The 17,157-nt window shown below is 46.4% G+C and overlaps 1 protein-coding gene across 12 annotated transcripts in view; it reads left to right on the top strand.

Annotated features, from left to right (window-relative positions):
• Positions 1–17,157, top strand: part of LOC120948153 (uncharacterized) — a 162,949-nt gene that overhangs the window by 55,003 nt on the left and 90,789 nt on the right. For 5 of the 12 annotated variants that reach the window (XM_040364178.2, XM_040364179.2, XM_040364182.2 and 2 more), the window contains exons 2-10: positions 504–1,270; positions 2,563–2,668; positions 2,747–2,843; positions 2,920–3,326; positions 3,399–3,818; positions 3,891–4,027; positions 4,401–4,550; positions 4,642–4,827; positions 4,969–5,042. In XM_040364178.2, coding sequence (XP_040220112.1) covers positions 1,248–1,270; positions 2,563–2,668; positions 2,747–2,843; positions 2,920–3,326; positions 3,399–3,818; positions 3,891–4,027; positions 4,401–4,550; positions 4,642–4,827; positions 4,969–5,042 — 1,600 coding nt within the window. In that variant the 5' untranslated portion in view covers positions 504–1,247. Of the gene's footprint in view, positions 1–503; positions 1,271–2,562; positions 2,669–2,746; positions 2,844–2,919; positions 3,327–3,398; positions 3,819–3,890; positions 4,028–4,400; positions 4,551–4,641; positions 4,828–4,968; positions 5,073–17,157 lie in introns of all 12 variants that reach the window. The other 7 variants (XM_040364183.2, XM_040364188.2, XM_040364186.2 and 4 more) reach the window with 3 other exon arrangements.

Raw genomic sequence — 17,157 nt, 5'->3', positions numbered from 1 at the left:
CATGTACGCTGCAGGTATATTAGCAAATATTTAATTAACATACTTTATCGATTCACATTGTGCGCTCCGGATCGAAGCGGGTAGTGGGTTTTGTGTTGAGAGCTGGTTTGCAGACTTTTTTTTACTTACTGAACTTACATGGGAGAGGAATTCATGTGCAAAAACTATTATTTTAGCTTGGGGTTTTTTTAGTAGAAAGTTTTTTACAAACTTTGTTTAATATTCGCTTCTGATGAAACATCCTACATTGCATTACATACATCATACACGGGCATATGTAAACATTAAGCAACACTTTAACCTACATCACTGTTTCATCAAATTCTGTGATATGTGTAAAAAAACACACACACACTCATCGCTAGGGAAAACCTCCCCTTCGCCTTACGCTACCCTTAACCATTTCAATTACACTGTATTTTTCCTTTTTCAATTATTCTATCTCATACATAGCGCATCAAAGCAAATCAATCATCAATCGACACATTTCTCTGTACTTTCAGCTATGAGATTGGCAGTAGTCGGTGGTGGTAAAAAATAATAGAAAGGAAGAGAGAAAGTGAGGAGCAAACAAAAAACAAAACAAAAAACAAATATCAATCTGATTGGTATCGTTTCGGATAAAGTTTCGGCTGAACCTACACCACATACCACAAACCCACAAATCGGCTTTACCCAAAAACAAGAAAGTGCATCGTAATTCGGATCACACAAATAAACTCACTCCAGCATCGGCGTATTCAAGAGCTGCTAGTTCGATGCAAATTCGGTAACTTGTCGTTCAAACAACACACTGCCAGCATCCTCCCCTGTGTAACCCGCGTCGCAGTGTTTACACTGTTTCTTTGCTGACTAGCCCAAGTGTTGAAACAAGAACTACCAACGTTTTTGATCGTTCACGTAGCCCCTGGTACCGATTCCTATCCCCTCCGTGGTAATTAAGCACAAGAACGTAACAACAAACAAATAACAGAAAATAAACATTATTTATGGGCTGACGGATCACCATTCCCTCCGAGAGAATCTTCGCAACGCAAGGCATAGCGTCCCCGTAGGCTAAATTCCTAGAGCAGCGCCCTTTAATTCGATCGACAGTACCAAGATTGCACTGAAAAGCCACACCAGTACCACCATCCACCACGACCTCCACGGCTCCGACCTAATCTGAACCAGCCCTGAACAAACCACGACACAAAAAGCCCCCCACAGCTTTCTCAATCCTCCAGTATAGGCCGTAGATATGAGCCATGGCAAAACTGCGCCATTACAGGTGTTATTTTCGTTTCTACCCGCTCGACTTGTTTTGCGAATTTTACTGTTTCCATTTATGCATTTTCGTTGCCCGGTTTAAACACCGCCACACACTGCAAGCCGCACGGTCGTGTTTACACGCTCACGTTCTTGTTCTACCGCTGTGATGCGCCCGTTTCTCCTATCTCTATAGCTTCTGCGTTGCGTTTCTCTTGCGCTTTCCTTCTCTTTTCTTGCTCTATCCTTATTTTTTCAGTGCTCAATATCTTCTAACTTACATTCATGCCAAAAATATTTGCCATTTTTTCCTGTTTCGGGTTGTCGTTTTACGACCTTTTCTTTCACAACCTGCTCGACGTGGGTACTCGCTCTCTCTCTTTCCACTCTTCGTTTGCTCTGCTGCTTGAACTATCCACATGCTTTTCTTGCTCGGAATGCGTTTTGTGCTTGTGTTTTGCCTTTGTTTGTTTGTATGGAAATAATTAGGCCTTATGAGTTTACTCGTTTTATTTAAAAAATAGTTTGTTATATTTTTAATTTCTTACTAATTACGTTGCTGCGTTAAGTTTGACCTACCTTTCCTAGAATATTGCTTTTATGTCATTCTTATGTTGATTTTACACGCATTTATTTTCATGATATGCACGCAACTAGACGTGGTTCTATCCGATGCTTTCGGCTGTTATGATGATTGAAATCAATCTTTTCGCCATTCATTAATTTAAAAAATTAATAATTGTCCATCTTCCATTACTGCATTTTTTAACAATATCTAAAGGATTACACCGATCAATCAATATTATAACAATGTTGCAATATCAATATTGTATGTATTATTTAAAAGTCTTACTATATGTTTCTTGTAAAAACCTAGACGCTCGCATACCTGAAGCTCACTACGGAAGATATACAATTATGACATCTGCTATAATTTATGTACATTTTTGAAATGCTTAATTTAGCTCCTTCTTTTCTGCTATACGCTGTTAAGTGAGTTGTCCGTTTTGTCGTTTATAACAGTTGGAACGCATTGCCGAATGCATAACGCTAAACTGCGCCAACATATGAAAAAAACACACACTCATCACACCTGCACTTTGCAAGTTTGACAAGTTCAGCTCGAAACACAAATAGCGCATGCCTGTGTTTGACACATCCTAGATGAGTTGCTGCAAATTCGTTCACACTTTTGCATACCTTCAAACAGAGCAGGCCTAACAGAGCGTGTGAAAAAATAATCCATTTCTTTATGTTTCTCTGGTTTTATCGCCCATTCTTTCGACCCGTTTCTGCGGCGGCGCCTTGCATCAGGACCATGACGGCGATCTGCTTTGTCTGCAACCTGCCTATCATGTCTCACCAGGTGGGACTGGTATGGCAGGGTGGAAACGGTTGGGACGATCTGGTCCGCGAGCAGGTAAGTAGGCGCTGAAGCTTAACCTACGCGACGTCATGTGACTGTGACTGACAGTGTTCGTTCCCTTTTCGCCTGCAGGTCGAAGAGTCCACCATTCGCCAGCGCCTCGGCGGACGTCGCGATTCGGCGGCCCAGATATCCGGCGCTTCACCTCCTAGTACCTCACCACCGCCAGGTAAGTGATTCGCAATGGACGAATCTTTACCAAAAAAAAGCAGCATTGTTTAATGCTTCACCACTTCCCGACACAGGTGCTCAGCGACGTCGCCGGAGCTCACTCGCGCAGCTAACCGACATCCTGCGCGAATGGAGCGGCGGTGGCTCGAAACGCCAGAAAGCCCCGCTGAACCGTCGCGAGACGCTCGCCGATCTCGCGCGCAGCCTGCCCTGGAACAAGGCGACGACGGGCGAATCGTACAACAGTCAGAACAATTCGGGCCACGCTCCGCCGCTGCGCAAGCGCCGCGAGTCGAGCGCGGACTCGGGCGTGAAGAGCTGGTCCTACCGGCGGGACTCGCACGTGTCCGACTTCCGCAAGGAGCGAGAGTGGGAGCGCGAGCGCGAGAAGGAGCGCGAGCGCGAACGAGAGCGCGAACGGGAGCGGGAGCGCGAACGAGATCGTGACGATTACATCTACTCGACGGACAATTATCGAAATGTAAGTACGAGTGGCATCGATTTGCATTCTAACAGCTAACACGCTAACACGTTTATCGGTCGATTCTTGCAGGGTTCGCGACGCAACTCGAACGACTCTAGCCGCGATCGATCGTCCCGCCGCGACAGTACGATCGGAGGAACGGCCACCCCACCCCCACCGCCACCGAAAGTGGTTGGAACGCAGCGGAAGCGCAAAGATTCGCTCGTGGTCGCGGAAATGCCCAACTTCCGGCAGGAGCAGCGACCTTCCACCAGCTCGACTGCGTCCGATTCGGGCCCACTGTTTGTGGCAGTCGCACACGTGGACAGTGCCTGCCAGGCGCTGCCACCGCCCACCATCATCACCAGCTCGGTCACACCGCCCGCCACCAGTCCGACCGCGCAGAAGGGGCGCCGCGATTCGACCACTCAGTGTGGGACGAAAATGACGCGCCGGGACTCGCGCGTCAGTCCCGAGCGGGCCCAACGGCTCTCTAAGTTGCAGCGGCAGGTGAGTGCGAAAATGCAGATTCGGATGTTCCTTGCCAATTCAACGATGAGGTACCATTATTTCGCTTTGCAGGCAACCGCTTACGACGAGTCGTGCTTGCCGCCGGGAGGCTGGAGTCGCCGAAGCTCACAGCCAGCGCTCAGCCCGGACGGTGAAGGGCCGGAACGGCAGGCCCGCAGGGACAGCCTCAGTCCGGACAGTGCTTCTAGGTGAGTAAAGTGCCCGATATAAGCTTTATTATGGAATTTTCATTATATTTTCCATTTTTAAAGATAAATGCGTTACATTTTCCAATATAAATAGATAGTTTCAGCTAAAATGTATGTGTTAACGCAAATGCTAATTAGAATACGATACAAAAAAATAACATGAACTCTCTCAAATTTGATTGGAGAAATTTTCTTTTCATCTATCCATTAATTATCATGAAAATTAATCAACATTAGTTGCAATAATTTCCCAACAATATCATATCATTCGTTGGAACAACAGTAAACATGAAAATATTCCTTCATCACATCGACGCTTTTCGCTGATTCTTTTCGAATGTACTATTAAACTGATTTCTCTCCCCACCGACAGAGGGCGCCGTGATTCGCGCTCCCATCTGTCGCCGGACCGGAGCCACGAGCGGGAGGGAAGCCCACGACGCAGCCGCCGCCTTCGCCGACAATCATCCTCAGCCGCCCGGCAGCCCCGCTCGCCCGATTCCTCCAGCTGCTGTTCCTCAAGGTAAGAGCTTTCATCAGCCGCCCTCCATTTACAAAAAAGCTTTCCATTTGCTGAAGCTTTCGATGCTCGCTTCTTTCGATGTCGCCCACAGGGATGCAAGTCCTTGCGCCCGTCCGCCCCCACCGACCGAAAGCACGGCCCGGCCCTCCATCCGTCGGCAGTCGACGACCGAGGAGATCCTGATTGCGCGTGGCTTTCGCCGCCAAAGCACGACCGAGGAGATGATACGCTGCCGCAACTTTCGCCGCCAAAGCTCGCAAAGCGATGACACCAGCCGGTAAGTACGCAGCCACGGGGCTGCGAGCGCGAAAGCTCGCTCCGTGGCTTTCTCGCTCTCAGTCTCTCTCACTCTCTCACACACACACACTGTGTTCTCACTCTCGTCGGGTTGCTTTCGTTTTCGGTGTACCACACACAGCTACCGGGGCAGGCGTGATTCGAGCGCACAGATAATCGACGGCACCATCGGCACGATGACGGTGGAAACCACGAGTACGTTTTTCGATTCTAGTACACAAACAGGTATGATTAGTGTGTGTATGTGTGTGTTCGTGCGTGACCGTCTGTTCGTGTGCGTGTCTGTGTGAGTGAGTGGCCAGCTAGGCTTTCTAGATAGCGAAACCATTCCTCAGCTTACCTGAGTCCATAAATGAATCATCCATCCACAGTTTGCTGTTTTGTGCTGATTGAGTTTGTGTGAGTGCGTGTGAAGCTATCCAGCCAGCTGGGGTATCAGCTACGCGTGTCGCAAGCGTTCTGGAAGGAGAGAGAGAGAGGTCGTTGGGTTGTTTACATTCGGGTACTGATATGGGCTGTGCAGTTATTCACCGTTAAAGTAAGGGGGCGAAAAGGACAGATCCCCGCGTGCCGTCGGTGTCATTACCTTCCCGTCGAGCGGTTACTTTACGTTATCCTGCCCCCACTCTCTCACTCCCACCACCTCCCACTTCCCCCTTACGTCACGATTAGAATATTCAAAATGTATCCCCACCGGTACCGGGGCAAGCCAAACGGAAACTCAAGCTTGGGACTGCATAATGAATGAAACTGCCGCTCGGTGGAGACTTTTTGCCTGCGTCATTCATCTGTCATGTCACGGCTGGCGGACGGGCAGCACCCGTCCGGAGGATGGATCCTTTTTCCTACTCATCCATCCTCCAGCCGCATACACTCTGCTACCCTGCTTCCCTACACTCGCTAATCTTGCCGCACTCGACGGCACTCTGCATCGGCGGACCGGGGTAGATTACAAAACTACTGACAAAACATTTGCCAACCTTTCCGCCCTTGCCTGGCCGTCCATTTTATCGTTCCGTTATAAATGAATCGTTCCGAAAAGATGATTTATTTCATCGGCGGAGGTGTGGCAAGGCAAGGCGGTTCGCGCTCCGGAAGCGGACGGTGACATGTGGCGGAAATGAACGTCCCGGTGTGAAATTGGGAGGCAAACGCTGCAGATGATTGTAAATAATTATTGTCCATTGCGTTCCCCGCGACACGCCTCGCAGTCGTCGCAGTTGGGCGTTCCAGGGCGATGATTGGCCATAATGGATATGAAAATGAAGCGTTTACACTTTGGTTTGCTGTTGAACCTCGCAATGAAAAGCGAGATTTAATTGAGATGGACAACAGCAGGTGGCTGAATGATAGTAACTAGGTTTCTTGAGCAATTTAATTCATGGACAACCCTACGAGGCTTAAATATTATGGATTTAAATATTGACTAGCAATACTTACCCATATCAAATAATTAATATCGTTTTACAACACTTTTTAAAGAAAACACAATACATACAGGAGGAAAACTCTAGAAAAGAACCGTCTTTTTTATTTTGTTAATTGTTTAAACGTTTATCTTTATATTTTCTTTTAATATTAACATTTTGTTTTAACGTAAAACCTGAATGGAACTTAAATCTGGAAAATGAGTAGATCATGGTACAACAAAAGCCATTCGTTACGATCGATGCTGCTTGGTTTTAAAGCAAAGCAAAATTAATTAAATTCTACACTTCACTGGAAACAGCTGCATTTCAAAGAAAATGTGCTTCCCCCAAATCGGGTTTAAGCAAAAGGTTGACTTACTTTCAAAGAGAAGTTTCCCCTTTTTGGAGAGCGAACGCTACATGCCTGAAAGTGAAAATCTTTAAATAGCAGCAATAACAGCTAGAAGAAAAAAAAGCACAAGGAATGCTCCACGTTCCGCGAAACACAACCCGGAGAAAATGGGAAAACCAACAACTGAATGAAAACATTGTTCCACTTCCTGCAACGCAACGTGCCGCCGTTTTGGCTTTTCTCCTTTCACTGCAATCGTTGCGTAAAAACGGGTTCGCTGAATTTGACAAGCCGTACGATAAGGACCGGGTACGCATACTGGGTGGGAAATGTGAAATAAATGATGTTTCTGCTTGCCAAGGACTTAAGCCATTTGAAGCATCTTTCTGCTCGCCGCTCCGACTGACCGACGGAATGGTGCGGGACGGTTTGGCTGAACGAGTTTAACTTCAAAGACGGACTTCGCTTTCGCTCTCCAGCCACCAGCACAGTGGACCAATTAGCTTTCGCTTTACTGTTTGCCCGGGTTGCCTAAGCACTGAAGGTGACAATTTTCCTTAGGCACCAACCGTGCTCAGCGGGTATGGGCAGGGGACGCAGGGGGGGGGGGGAACAGAATTGTTTGCTCCGGTAGCTTCTTTTGCTCAGCTCTGCACGCTTACGCACGTCCGACGCACCGCCATGTCGCACCCAAAACCCCGGAAGAAACGGACAAGATTCTGTGTGTGTGCCCGAGACAGCGAGACACCGGTGCTGGGTGGGCTGGAACATCCTGCGCTCGTCACGGTGCCACACGGTGCTATCTGATGCAGCTAATTAAATTTTACGAATGACCTACCAGCCCGACCAACTCGGGCAGGATTTCGTGAAAACCGTGCCGGAGACAGGTGGATGGTGATGTGCCTGAAACGCCGGGCCGGTCTTGCGCCTGACCGTCTAGCCGGGATGGTAAGCAGCAGATGGGGTGCTCTGTCACTCCGCAGTTTTGCGTGCTTGTCTGAAGCTTTGCGGGAAACTGGTGCCTCTAAGCCCTTGCCTCACGGATCAGGAGAATGCATGGAAGCGAAGTGTATCACGCGGTTCAACTGTTCCGGCAGTATTGGTCAAGCGAAAGAAGCGCTGCCATCGACGGACAGTGTTAAACGTTGCTAATGACAGTTCAAGATGTGCATTGGGATTGTTGAAAATTTTACAAAAAAACATTGAAAAACTCACATGAACTATATATTGGATTAATATTTTACTATTTTTTGCGCATTGCATGCATTTTCGAGATGCTTTCGTTTCCTTCACTACCAAAAGCATCCAATAAATGATTTAGGTCAGGCAAGCCATGACTGTATTCCAAGAAATACAATCATGATCATTTTGATCCTTGGTACAAAACGTGCTAAAGTGACAGTCAGACAAGAGCATGTAAATAGTTGAACAACAAACATCTCGTACAATTGCTACAGCAAAACAACAAACCGTCAATGACGCTTTTACGTTTAAAATAGAGAAAGTGATATTCTTGGAACACTGTTTTCATCGTTTAATTTTAAATATCTTCATTAAAACCCATCGCCATCCGTGCTGATTTGCATCGTCATGTCTGATTTCCAGCTAAAACTCGAATTATCATCGTTTGCACACTCGCGCCGTTCAATGCTGGCGGCAGAATGGAAACCCACCACCGGTGTAAGGTGTTTTGTTAAATTTAAAGCCTCAGCAGCTTATCGCCACGGTGATGAGGTAGTCGCGGGGACCAAATCGATCCTGTTATGCTAACCGTTTGACAGCCCGAAAAGTATGGGGAGATGCAGGGCGACCCACGCCCACCAGCAAACCGGTAAGAGGCACCTTGCCCGGAGAGGATGCGCACGCGTTCGTCTGCTCGTGTGCCGCTGTCGGCGCTGTGCTGCTATCCCCAGTTCGCCCAGCAGTACACACATTGACACCAACGTTATCAGTCCCAAAATTAGAATTGCTTTTCATTCATCGGGCATGTAACGATGCGGCACCCAAAGCGCAAATGTTGCTGAAGATTGTGGTCGCCCCCGCATGTATTCCACCGACAAAACCGATCGTGCTTGGAGCGTACGCAGGGCAGGGACTTTGTACATATCATCCGGCGTGCCCGGTCGATGGGTGTGCGTAGGATTTCGAAAGTTATGAATGAAAACCGATCACATCATTCGGCCCGAGAGTGGGAGAGGGGGAAGCCGCGGGGGGAGTTTTGAGTCCAGAAATAGTCCAACGAAACGACAACATGACTCACTACTACCATCCGCCCACTGCCGGTGAGTGGGAAAGATTTTCTACATTAATAGCCAAATGCTTTACATAATCAGCAACCGGCAAGGCAAACGAGTGTAAATATAGTACACATTCTGCTCAAAGTTTTGCGCAGTGAAAGGAATCAATCGGATGCGATGACGTACGCCCGCCGCAACGGGTAATCTGCTGATGCGATGGTGGGGTTTTTTTTCTCTATCGCTCTGTTTTTTTTTTTGCGCAAACGGAACGAATGGCATGTGTCAATTGCAGATCCACAGCTCGCAATGTCGTCGTTACCTCCCGCCGGCGATGGCCACGTGGCGCGGGCACGATCTCCACCTCACTGCACACGAAATGAGCTGAAAACGCACCGTGAGCAACCGAGGATGGAAGCGGCACTAATGTGACTAATTCATGCCATCCCGCATACCAAGCAGCTCAAAAACATGGGTCCTGATTTAATTCTGGATTTACTGTACAGCACGATTGGGGGAGAGGGTGTACGGGAGAAAAAGAAGCGAAAAAGTACAGCCTGCCGCCCACGTGCTTTTTGCGCCATTTTGGAAGCAAAGCGTAACGGGACGGGAAATTTTAATTCCTTTCGGCTTCGATACGTTTGCTGCGCCTTCGTTCGGCTGCGTCCACTGTTGCTGCTGTTGCGCTGTTACTTGCGCTGCCCCACCCTTCACCGCGTTCGGAAGCAAGTTTAAGAAACTGTTTCACGTAAATCTGATTTGCATACCAATGAGATGATGATCGCTTCAACGCGGTCCCGGCTAGCGGCGGGGTAGGCACGCGCGTTTGTCGAGCAAGAAATATTGGAGAAGCAAACGGTTTCTTTTAGGCAACGACAATGTGCTTAAAATTGTATCACAAGCAACTGGAGAGAAGAGCAAGTCTGCGTCCCAGATCCCGCGAGGTTTTCCCGCCAGTTTGGTTGACACATTTTAGAGGGGGCCCACGGGTACTCTAGAGCGTGATGATGATGATAATGGTGCTGGTAAAGTAATTTAATGGTGAAAGTTGTTTGGGAGCAATTTTCGAATCCGTACTTGACGGATTTTTGTATACGTTTTACGTGTAAACGTTAAAGGAGGTGAAATGTTGTAATTATTTACCGTAGCGTGACGGTGCGCTTCTATCTCTAAATTAATTTTGTTTGCTGTGTATGTTTACCTTGAGAGTGGTGAGATTGGAAAATGGTAGCTATTTCTATTGGTGTGCAATGTGGTTTGATGTGATGTTAATCGTTATCATCATCATATTCGAGTCGTATTCTTATTAGATTCTCATAATTATGCCATCGACACTTTCCTATGACAAGTCTTGTCATTTTAAGACCAAACCTGGTATCAAATTTGAAGACTCCATTAGAAGTAAATAATGTTAATTTCTAGTTCTTGAACGAAACTATACTTAGCCACTAGCATTTAACATTAAAATAAATTAAAAATTAAATTAAATAAGAATTAATTTTCATTTCCAATCACTTCAAGATAAGTGAAAAACACATTTGGCAAAACTTTGTACTAAAGTAAACGAATAAAGTATCATTGCCCCATCATCAAACCTTCTAAGCGCCTGCTTAAAAAGTTCTTAACAGAACTCCCGACACCATTCCGTGCTGCACTCAAGTACGACCTACTTTATGCGCCGTTTCAGCCAACTTACAAACCGACTTACGGCTTTGCTCAACTAAATAATGGAAAATAAAAGGGAAACGCTCCCCCCTCAATCGTTACTCTTGCTTCCCTTTTCACTGCTTCATAATCGCTTAATCTGTTACCGGTTTTAGCTACAACGCTTCCAACCAATCCACGGGCGGAGTTTGGTACGCTGGTGCCATGAATGAGGGGGTATGAAAACGGGCTGCTAAATTTGCTGTCACCAGCCCGAAAACTCATTGAACGTGCCATCTCCCGTTCGCCCTTTTTTGTTGTTTGTCAAGGCCCCACCAACCGGCTTTGCAGTGGTCTCGCTCCCCTTTATTCCTGTTTTTGGGTAAAATTCGTGCAACCCCATAACATTACCCTTCAAACGGGTTTTGGCCAACGACGACAACGAACTCAATCGAAAATCGCATAAAATCACATTTTGCTTCCCAACCTTCGGTACAAACTCTTAATGCGCTTGAACGCTCAACAACAGCAACAAAACGCACAACACACACACACAGTCTCTAAAATCAGAAGGGGAACTACTGGTCATGGTAGCAAACAGGAAAAGCACCAAGAAACTGTTGCCTCTCTGATGTTGGAGTCACCACGGGTACAACAGTCGGCTCCAAAGAAACGCTTGGGGTAGCTTTATGATTCCCTAAACCGGTCCACTGTCATCGATATTGGGGATACAGTTCTGGGCACACGCACACTACATCACCTTATGCAGGGAGTGTTAACAGTAGCTTAAAGCATTCCAGAGCAGCACCGCTCACCTGCAGCGTGGTAGCACTGCGTTTGCCTCTCACTCTAAGGTTGCTGAAGCGGTAAAATCAACTGCTCTTATCTCGCTCACTCATCTTTGTGAGAGCATTGTGCGCACAGAATAAGGGGTTGAATGGTGACCGAAAAGAGGGAAATGCTGTTCCCATCCGTGTAGCGAAACGAACCCAAAAAACCCCTTCTTCCATCTCCCCAGTGGGCAAGCAAAACCATTGTGACGGTACTTGCTACAAGTTGATCCTTTTTGTTCCTTTTTTTGTGAGCCAGAGTCGAAGAGTCGGAAAAAGACTTTGCAAAAGCTCACCCCGGTACGCTTCCCGCTTTGCGTTGTACCTAAATGGGGCCTAAATTTGTTATTTTTGATCGCTGCTGCCTTTCTGCTGCATCTACTTTTGTGTTTCGTTCGAATTCTTTTCTTATTCACTCGAGCAGCACAGAAAAAAATGCTAAGCCTTTTTTACGACCTCCAGTCACGCAACGGAAACCTTTCCACGGACGGACCGAAACCAACCATCAAGACGACTGTTTCTTGCTTCTCTCACTCACTCTCTTTCTCTCTTTTTCTCTCTCTATGTAGGGGTGTTTTGGGTGTGTTTTTCTTCTTTTACTTTTTGTAAGGTATATATTTCCCGAATGTCGAAATGATCGTTCTAAGATATTGTGCGTGTGCAAGCGTTCGGAGCTTCTTATGGATGATTTATATGCCTTTTTGATAGTGAAAACCGTATGGAAGGCATTGTACTCCGGTGGTGCGCTGGAAAACAAACAAAAACTGTCGATGCTTTGCCACCATTTGCTGTCGATGATGGCATTGTGAAAGTATAGAAAACTGCTAGTCGATGCGGTTTAGCTCAACAAGTCAACAAGAGTTTGGCATCGGTCGTAAAACGATGTTATAGTTTGACATCCATTTTCTACCACTATGAGTACATTTTTGTGTGCGATGAAAATGTTCCTTTTTGCTGTTTTATACAATTTTAATGTTTTCAAAATAGTGTCAAACGTTTTAATTATCAAAGAAGAGTTAATCGATAGAATACTATGCGAGGCGAGCTCCCAAAGTCAAGCATTTGTGGCAATTACTCATCATACGCTTTTGCCCAAGGGGGACCGGACGGGAGCTTCGTTCATTCAATTTAATGGTTCGTTAAACGGTGCAAGATAAATTATGGTTGGTAAAGACTATAAATTTTGATGCATGTTCGCTGCCCGTTTGTTCAGGTAACAGGATGGAGTGTGTACTCGGTGCAGCGAAGGGGTGCCCTGTACCTCCAATGTGTTCCAGTGTGATTGGCTTCCCCTTCAGCATTAATTTATGTTCCACTCGCAAGAAGTATCCTTACTCATCGTACACTTTATTATAATTGCAGCCGAAGCAACAGTGTGCCCCTGGTGCAGTACCGTTTGGTAGGAGTGGTTCATGCAAGACGGTTTTGTTAGTTAGGAAAAGGCAGGGTTTTCTTGTGTGTGCAAAAAAAATACATCTATCAGATTGAAAATGCTTGATAAAACCGCGGTGAATATAGTGAAACGAAAAGAGAATCATTTTATCCTTTCTTATCTTATCTTTTTCTAAACAATCCATGCAATAACTTTCATTACATTGAATTGCATACTTTTGGGCGTTTTTAAAGCTTTAGAGCGAGGCTTCTTTAGCGATATCGTTTTTCAGGTATGAACAATTTAAAGAGGCAAATGAGCACAATATGCTCAGTGTCTATTTAAAAAAGATGAGAAAATGACGCTCACCAATATTGTGATGAAATTTTTATTTGAATCACATCATATTTCCCTACTAAAACAAAGCACAAACTGCTTGTCATGCAACGATCCTTCCCTTTGTTTTGCAATTATTTTTTTTCTTTTCCCACCGATAAAAATGGGAAGAATTAGTAGCCTACCTGACTCAGCAGATGGTGCAGCATAAAAAGGACAGTCTCAAGATAAGGATAATTTTGCTAACAAACGTACACCTTGATCTTCCTGTCAGCCAGCCAACCGTAAAACCGTCTCCGGTCTATCCATTCGACTTTCCCCATATTGACCGTCCGGAGTGTCATCTGCAAAACACATAATCACACCAAGCAAAGAGTGATGAATAAATCATCGTCTTGCAACCCTTTCCATCCAAACCGGTATGGTTAAAAGGTACCGTGTCCTTTTGTTTTTGTCATCTCGAAAGACACTCGCTTCCTTTCGCCAATCAAACGCGCAAGGGTGTTCCACGTTCATTACCACTTTACCAGAACAAATAGCTTCCCAGCCACTGCGGGCAGGCATCCTTCCGGCAGCTCCGCGATACACTTTTTATCGATCCCGGCTAGTTCGGGCCGTTGAGTGGGAAGAATGGAAGCAGCAAAAAAAAAAACACAACGTTTCGTTGTACTTAGACGACGAAGGCGCCAGCGTGTTATCGGTTGGATCGTTGCAGTTTCGCCAGTTTTTTGTTGCGCTCACAGGACAGGCGTGTTTCGGCACGATGGGGAAGTCATGAATGAGCTACGCTTTCCCAATCTGGGAAGTGTGTATTTTTTCAACGACCAAGCATCAGTTTGTAACGTAAATAATACCCAAAGCGTGTACCCGTTTCACACGGAGCACCAGGCGTCTCCATCAACCGATTTACTACGATTCATGGTCACTAAATTTGATGAGCGAAGCGAATGGTTTTCTTAGGAGTTGAGATGATGAAACGCTACCCCAGCAGCAGTGACGTTTTCTTTCCCACCGAAGGGTTCGGCTTAAGACGTTAATGCATTTTTGCTTCCTGCGCAGCGCTTCGGGACGCGGGAAAGCGTTGTCATTATTCAACGCTCTTTGCTCTTGTTTTTGCGCCACACCCTCAATTGTGCTGCTTGGTAGCTCACCCGCAACATCACTGCATCGTTGTGACGGAATTTTCAAGATACACTTTCACCGGTGCACACCCACATTCACACCGAAGGCTGGCGCAGGTTTGATGAGTGTCAACCTTGACAGTTGCTGCTTGCTGGACGAGGTGGGTGTGCCAACAAACAAGCAAGCGAGAAAGAAGAACAAAATACGCTCATAAACCGAAATTTAATGGTGTAGAAAAGATTGCCAACCGGACATCGACCGGAAGGGACGGTTAGTTACGGTGTCATTTTTCGGGGTTTTGATCACAGTGCAGCACTAGGGCACCCGATGAGACCGTAAACTTTATGCGTGTGTCATCGTTAACGTTTTCTCCGGTATCGGTACGGTCCTTTATTTACAGCAAGCGAGAGAAAGATACAGCGAGAACTGGAAGATTGTGCTTGTAACGGATTCATTTTCGGGCCTTCTCTTTTGTGTACATCGACATGGGGCTCAAACAAAAAACAATGAGATTTGTAAGAAAAACTCAATCTCATGCGGCGAGTGTGATGAGAAGCAAGCAAACAAGGGAAAAAACAAAATCTAACAGAGCAAGAGGTAACGTTACTCGGGCAGAAGAAGCAGCAAGTTTATGGTAGGTCGTCGTACGTAATTAGATCAAACTGTCCTTTTATACACACGAGTACGAAGAGCGACACAGAGCTGCTTATCGGCTTCCTTTCGGCTGCTTCTTTGGTTGCCCGGCCCGTTGGCAAGCAGCGGCACAGCGCAAGGTCGGAGAAAATGATGTTTTCCGCTTGGTTAAAAACTTTCACTTCCTGCTACAGGAATGATATTTTTGGCCTTCTTGAACCTGAAATGGAAGTGTGTGTGTGTGTGTGTGTGTGTGTGTGTGTGTGTGTGTGTGTGTGTGTGTGTGTGTGTGTCTGTTATTTTTACCATACTGGACATCATGTAAGCTCCCAACAAAAAAACAAGAAAAGAACATTTTTGTGATTTTGTTGCTTTTTGGTTTTGAAAATAGTTCCCAATTTTCCACTCACCCTGCTTGATCTTTCTCAAAAAAGAATAAAAACACTACCTCAATCTCGAGCATGATTCCGTCCGCACCGGAAGAGGCTCCCATCTGACATTGAATGTGTCTGCTTTTTGTTCGTTTTGTTCGTTCCCTTGCAAATGAGGAGGAAGTTTTACGAAACAGCACTTCCGGTTGTGTCCAGGTCCAGGCTTACCAGCGGAGGAAGCTTATTAGTGGCCTTTTTAAGCTGCACGGCAAGTGGAAGCATATAAAAATAAACACTCTAAATTGTGAATTTCGATAGCAATCGTGTTTGTTCTACCCTGCTTACGCACAGGGACGGATTTAACAGGGGCCAAACGGGTGCAACGGAAAACTATTTGCTAAGCTTACGGCGGTTTGAGCTATGGACCATTTCAACCGTGCATTGCATTAATTAACGGTAAGCGGAAAACAACGTTCAATTTAAAGTTTTTGATGCTGTTCGGGAAAATGATCCTAGCTGGTTGAGGAGGAAATAGTTCGTTGTTGGTGTGCCCTGCTGTGGCTTCGAGGTGCGTGGTAAAGTGACACTTGTATTGCGCGTTCTCTAGTATACTCTTTCGATGCTGGGATTCATCAGACGGGGTGTCTCATGACACGAGGCAAGGTCGGCGGAATGCAATGTAAACCTTAAACGCCTCGCAAACTAGCAAACGAAACTGCATTAAAAGCAGTTCATTACTGTTGCACAGGATTGAAACTTCATGAAGGTAAAATATTTGCCAAGGACATGCTTAGGAAGGCTGGAAACTATACTCGAACTACGCCCGCACTACGGACAGTTTGCTACCATTCGTCAAAGAACAACGGGGTTGAAGGTTGAAGGTTGAATAGTGCAAAGAGTGTAATGCTGTTGTAGCATCTCACATATCAGCTGAGCACGAGCGAAACGAAGCTCCGTTGTACTGTGTGAGCAACTATAAAACACTTCCACCCCGCTAGCAGCAGACAGTCAACGTCCGGCGTGCCTCCCGAGACCTAGATTTTGGCATGTTTGGCCTTGCCCGTGCGTACGTGCAGCATGCTTTCCGCTGAGCGCCACCGCTGGAGCTGCAAAACTAAACATTGTTGCTTGTGGCTGGGTGTGGTGCTGTTCTTTTTATTTTCCTTTCTCCCCTCTAGTTTTATCTCGTATCGTTCGAACCGTGAAACAATGCAACGGTACAGACGAAAAAGGAAAAACTAACCGCACCGCCCGCTATCGCAACAGTCAATGGAGACGCCTGGTGCGTGGTGCTACAAAGCGCGCGCGTCGACCCGATGCGACCTCACTTTTGCGCCAGCTACCCTCAATCGAGCTCATATTACGCATTGATGAAGACAAATGTGCCCCATTCCGTGGATCACTTACACATCCATCTACCGGTTTTGCTCCGGCGCCTGTTTTCATGGCTCGCTCCCCTCACCGTGCTCGATGCCGAGTGGTTACACCTAATTGAACATCACTCATTTATGTGGAGCTGTGTTATTGCCCTGGTGAAGCGTGTGTATCGTGCCGCTAGCCAAGCGGAAAGATGATCTTTTATCGTCGACTGATGGTGTGAACGACTGGGACAGGAAGGTAGTGGAGGGCAGTCTTGAAAGAATGATACATCGCATCCCGGCTTCTGGCACCGAATCATCCATCCAATCGATTCAACCGTGCAATGTCGAGCAAATCATTATGAATTCAATTTCGTTGAAATCAACACACGCACACAGCCACATCAGTGTAACGAAAAAACCCACCAAGCTGGGGATGGAGTAGTGATGTATTCGGCGCCCCGGTGGTTTTGATTTGAAGCACCATTGAGTGAGGGCGAAGGATGGCGTTGAGTGCCGTAAACATAAAAATCATTACCCTGCCCGACCCACTCATTCCACTTCGGCTTAATGGGAAGAATGATACGACCGATGCGGAGTGTCTTTCGATGGTCGACATTTTATCTACCACTTTTCCCCCTCTCCCTTC

Source organism: Anopheles coluzzii, chromosome 2 (assembly GCF_943734685.1).
Source record: "Anopheles coluzzii chromosome 2, AcolN3, whole genome shotgun sequence".
NCBI classification, from domain to species: domain Eukaryota; kingdom Metazoa; phylum Arthropoda; class Insecta; order Diptera; family Culicidae; genus Anopheles; species Anopheles coluzzii.
This window is presented reverse-complemented; position numbering and strand designations above follow the sequence as displayed.